This window comes from Centropristis striata, chromosome 2 (genome assembly GCF_030273125.1).
Source record: "Centropristis striata isolate RG_2023a ecotype Rhode Island chromosome 2, C.striata_1.0, whole genome shotgun sequence".
Taxonomy (NCBI): domain Eukaryota; kingdom Metazoa; phylum Chordata; class Actinopteri; order Perciformes; family Serranidae; genus Centropristis; species Centropristis striata.
This window is the reverse complement of record NC_081518.1, coordinates 7,251,872-7,257,569: the sequence shown is the minus strand read 5'-3', so window position 1 is coordinate 7,257,569 and position 5,698 is coordinate 7,251,872. Positions and strand designations below refer to the sequence as shown.

At 36.9% G+C, this 5,698-nt stretch overlaps 1 protein-coding gene across 1 annotated transcript; it reads right to left on the bottom strand.

Annotated features, from left to right (window-relative positions):
* Window positions 1-419: 419 nt before the first annotated feature.
* Window positions 420-5,176, bottom strand: lin7c (lin-7 homolog C (C. elegans)). Its single transcript, XM_059352323.1, has 5 exons — window positions 4,958-5,176; window positions 3,258-3,376; window positions 2,636-2,707; window positions 2,274-2,483; window positions 420-1,080 (listed from the first exon to the last, which is right to left on the bottom strand). Exons 1-5 carry the CDS (start codon window positions 4,992-4,994, stop codon window positions 913-915), a joined length of 606 nt encoding a protein of 201 aa, XP_059208306.1. The 5' UTR covers window positions 4,995-5,176; the 3' UTR covers window positions 420-912.
* Window positions 5,177-5,698: the final 522 nt, after the last annotated feature.

The following is a 5,698-nucleotide window of genomic DNA, read 5'->3' as shown; positions in this document are numbered from 1 at the left end:
CTTTGCTTATTACTTCGATAAAAGTAGAAATGCGAGTCTCTGTGTTGGCAGGAATTTAGTTCAAAAGTTGCTGAGACCCCATTACATCACTTACAGTAGCTGCTGAGCTTTTTATAGTGTGCTATGACGTTAGAAGACTTAAAAAGGTAAGCCCGGAGAAAAATCTGAAAACATAATCCATCATTTTGTTTTGAAGTGTCCTTTCTGTGGTTTCCCTTATTATCCCACATATTACTATTTTTTTTAAATAATTCAAACTGTCATCTACTCCTCCAGACATGCCTGTAGAGTGGCAACAAAAATAAAACTGCATCTTTTTTCACCTTTGCACAGTTAAAGGGTTTTTTAAACATATGTCTACCATGTATTTACATCAAATCAAATGATCTTTTTCAGAAAAACAGATGCAAAGCATGGAGTAGTTCCTGCCACAAGCATTTAATTACCTGTACTTGACTCAAAACTGTTAAAAAGAAAAATATAATGGTGAACAGAGTACATAAGATAAACGTGTTTGCCCTGAGGCACTTGGTAGTGGTTGTGATAAAACAATTAAAAACACTACCTTTCCAGTCAAAGGAATCGTGTAGTTGGTCTCAAAAGCACTCAGAGTCGCATTCAAATTGTCAATTCAAAAATAATGCACACGTGTGAGCGACCGACTACACCGACAATCATGATCATCATAGTGTTTGTCTAGAGTTGTAGTGTCCCGTTTAACAATGGCGAATATTAAAAATGCTACAGAAAAGGGTAGAAGCACAATAAACAGCATGTGTGAGTGGGAACTAAAACTAAAGCTGTGTTTGTTTGTTTTTTTTGGGGGCAGGGAGATAAGAAAGAGACCAGAACATATGGCCAGAAGGCTAGAGGAGGAGAGACATGGGAGCTGGGCATCAATACAGAAAAATCCTACTGGGGGTAGTTGTTCTGTTGCCGGCGCTTCGCCGACCTCATTTTCTCAAAGCGTGACTCCATCTCCTCGAGGACTTTGGGGGTGTACCTTACTACCAGCTTCACTGTGCCCTGAGCTGCTTTGAGGAGCTCCACAGCTTTCTCGTGGTGCTCACCTTCCACACTCTGGAAAAACACACAAAAACATACTGTAAAATTTTATCGCAGAGAGGCAAAACAACTGTAATAAAGTCTACCGTTTTTATAGGTTTATAATCCAAAAACCAATATACTGAGGGCAATTGTTAAGCCACAAGGAATGTCATAACCTATGGAAGAAGCAATAACCTCAGTGCTTTATAGGTATGGGAGAACATAACTCCAGCATAAGGTTTGGCAGCCTGGCTCGACTTATATATAAAAGTTTTAAACTTGGACATTTTAGTGAGAGAACAAACCGAGCAATAAACAAAAATCAATTGGATGATCGTCTTTGGCTGATACTGGAATTTCACAATAACGAAGCACATCTGCTGACTTACACATAAATAAAAATATATTACATACGTTCACTTTTTCTCACCAATGTGTGTGTCCGTAAAGCCTAATAAAAATGTGTTGAATGCATTTTCCTTCCTCATAAAAGGTTATGACAGCCAATTTTCAGAAGAATTTTAAACCTTTATTGTTTACATCCACATTTGTTTACTCGCCGTCTCCTTGCAGCCGCTGTTGGTGCCTTGCTACATTTAATGGCTGCGATTCTTACAACCACCAACAGCCGATCAGTGAAACAGTGTAAAACTATTGGAAGGATTATGTGTTGCATACATGCACGAGGAAATGCTTGAGTGTCCTCACTGTCGAACTGAGGACAAACTACTAAAACATAAAAGTTGACAGGGTTAGTTTAAAACATAGTTCTTCCGATATCCACTTTGTGTTAGGTCAGTTTGAATGGAGGCTCTATAAAATCCTAATAACTGGCTATTGTTTATCAGCTTCTACTACTAATTCAGATGAAAATATTCCTTTGTTGCCTTATTTCTGGAGTCACATGTCTTCCTTGGAGTTGGACATACTAAACATAAAAAGCTACATTTCGCTGTTAACTCAGTTCTCTGCTAAGGAAGTTCAGGTGAGCTTCGGAGAGACAATCACAATAAAAATGTACCATGTGAGTGACAAAATTCATGGTAAAAACAGGCAAAGTGACATAAAAGTAAGTGTGTAAGTGACGCTGTTAAGACGGATGTTGAATTCACTTAAACATCAGCTTTGACTAAATGTATGGAAATGCATTGAGCCTTAAATGTGGACATGTCATCAGACTGAAGTTGGTGTCATGCTAAAGTCATGATGCTGTGAGTTGAACGTACCACCCCATTAACGGAGAGCAGCTGGTCGCCTCTCTTCAGGCCTCCATGTCGGTCAGCGATGCCTCCTGGGATGATCCGTGAGATGTATATAGGCGAGTTTTGTTCCTTTCCACCCATTATATTAAAACCCAGGCCTTCTTCTGTCTTGGGCAGTTCTACGACACGTGGATGTGAGTGTCCCTCACTTGCTGCAAAAGCTGCCACAGTAGCCTACAAATAAACAAAGGGTTTTTGTTCAACCTTTCCAAATGCACTGTGTTTATTTCTCTCAATATGAGGCGTTCAAATAAAGAGAAACAAATGGCCTGAAATTAAGATTAGAAAGAGATTCTCGTGTATTAGATGTTTTTGGACTTGTGTACCTTCGCTGTGGCGTTGGCCCTGACCTCAGGACTGCTGTTGATGTCCACAGTTTCATACACATGTTCATAAACCTGAAGAGAGATTTTGGACAATATTTAGTCACATCGGAGCAGCAGCTCTCCACATTTCCTGAAGATTAACAGAAAGTTGACAAACCAAATTCAGTTTTTAAACACGTTTAAATACACCAGAAGAGAAAAGGGAAAAGAGAAAAGCAAAATGAGTAGATTTTCCAAAAACACAATGAAAAGACTGATAAAAAAAGTAATCCTCAATCATCACTTATGATTAAGTGTATGGCTGTGTCTGTATCTGCAGAGACCCCACCCTCTTGCTGTATTTTCCCTTTTCTTTTCATTTTGATGTGTTCAGGACGTTTCTGGGCGTGGCTCGGCTGACACACTAATCCCGAGATGGAAGCTTCCCTAAACTCTCTTGTGTGGATACTATATCTATTAGCTAGCTGGGCTACAGATTGCTAAACTCACTGGCTAATTAATTGTTGTGAGTGTCGGAGAGGAGGGGCCAACCTTGAATGTTGTGTTTTACAAACCATGACATACAAATCCTACTCATTCTGCGTTTAAGTGTTTTCGGAATAGCACAGACAAAGGGTCTCACCTCTCTGACAGCGTTACAGAATTCACTCTGTAGGACCCTCTGCAGCGCCTGCAGCTTCTGGGGAGGCACTTCTCCTGTCCTCTGGAGCTTATCGAGCAGTTCAACAGCACGGTTAATATCTGTCAACAAGAACACACAAACCACCATCAAAGATATTTTTTACTCATGTCTGAAAATAGAATCCCAAAGGAAATGACAGCTTCCTAATGTCAGTACTCCAGCTGTACTAATGAAACTATAAATAAGTTCAGCAAAAACTCGGTGCTTTTGCCACATAATGAGGATCTAAAATAATGAATTAATAACTTATGTCAATTAACATGTCTTAAATTAGTCTGTGATTGAATTTGCCTTGACTTGCATAACATTTGTTTGATTATAAAAGAAAAACTCCCTGTGGGGAAGCTTGTTTTGGCTTGCAACACTGTTTGTCTACCATAAATAAAATTATCTGCGAAGCTCCATAACTTAAGCAACTTTCACAAATTGCACTCCAGAGCAAGTTGCAGTGCTTATTGATAAATAATGAAATAAACATAATGCACCTTCATTTAGTCCATTCAATGCCAGCAAAACATGAACATTGTGTTATACTACTGAGTAACTACTTCTGCTACCACAGAGGGGATGGGGTCAAACATTATCAGCTGCTCTGTCAAAATAAATCCAATTAGGAGTAAATTACACCAACATACAATGACAAAAACATGTGTGAGCTGTTTTCCTCCAATGTTTTGATAACATGTTTGCAAGTAGTTTATTTGTTCGATTTTAATAGCGAGGAGGAAGTGAATAATTGAAACCAGAAGCTACAACTTCCTACAACAATATATATATATATATATATATAAAATATAAAATAATATATATATATATATATACATTATATATATATATATATATATATAAATTATATATATATATATATATATATATATATATATATATATATATATAATTTTTACTCTCTCTTATCTTAACTTATCTTACCTTATGTGATTTTAATGCACATATCTCACAATTTAATACATCATACATATCAATTACATCACCCATGATGTGTTGTTGTTTATTCTTCCTGTAAGTCGCTTTGGATAAAAGCAACAACGTAGTGATTGTTTCACATATACTCAGTGCTTCTCTTCAGCTTAAGGGCACATTAGTTGGGTGGGGGCTTGTTAAAGTAAACCCACAGTGTCTTAGCAGACACAGCAGGAGCTAATGTCAGCATTTCCACTGAAATGTAAATATTTCTTCGCCCTTTCTGCTATTTATAATCAAGCTGGTGCAACAAAGTGTATACAACCTCACTTATGCTGGCATCCACTGAGCCTATATACTGTAAATACATAAGATTTATAAAAATCGTAATAAACAGGCAATGGTTGCTCCTTTAACACACCTAGGATGTCACTAATATTGGCTAGTTAGCTTGTGTGCTAAGTAAAACAATGTAGCCGTGAAAACTATCGTTACTTTCGCTCAGTGCCCTGAATATGCACAATTAGAGAAAGCCATAAATATTGGCTATCAGCAAGACATCGTTAACGCAAAGTTAGTCAACTAAAACAAGAAAGTATGCTGTCAAAAGCCATCACCACCTATATTCAGCTAATGCTACCTAAGCTAGTTTAAGCTAATGTCTCCCTGGATCACAACAAATATTTCTCAGCTAACGCTAGCTAGCCAATTAACTTTACCTCTTTCCAACCGCACGGGCTCCCCAAGCGATGCCATTCTGGACAATTAGTGTGTATTTGGTGTCAGGCAGATATTACGTTGAACTCCAGATATGGGAAAACTAAATATGGTAATCCTGGCTAACGTTACGTGCGCTTAACCGAGACGATAAATCAGATTAGCCAAGTTAGCCGGCTAGGCTAGCTGCCAGTGTCATGGTGCGTTCAGGTAACCACGGAAAAGTGGAAAACCTACCGAAATAATGCCGTTGTTTTTCATAGTAAGCGAATGTTCATGAGCCAACACTGAATGCCTCTTTCCTGAATAATATGAATGAGTCAGTATTTTATTTTCCAAACAATATATATATATATATATATATATATATATATATATATAAAATATAAAATTATATATATATATATATAAAATATAAAATTATATATATATATATAAATTATATATATATATATATATATATATATATATATATATATCATTTTTACTCTCTCTTATCTTAACTTATCTTGCCTTATGTGATTTTAATGCACATATCTCACAATTTAATACATCATACATATCAATTACATCACCCACGATGTGTTGTTGTTTATTCTTCCTGTAAGTCGCTTTGGATAAAAGCGTCTGCTAAATGACTAAATGTAAATGTTAATGTTGGACAAACAGTAATTTCTACACTCTTCAACTCTATGTTTTCCTTCATTTGTCTTACACCTCTTATGCCTTGGTGCCTATTTCAT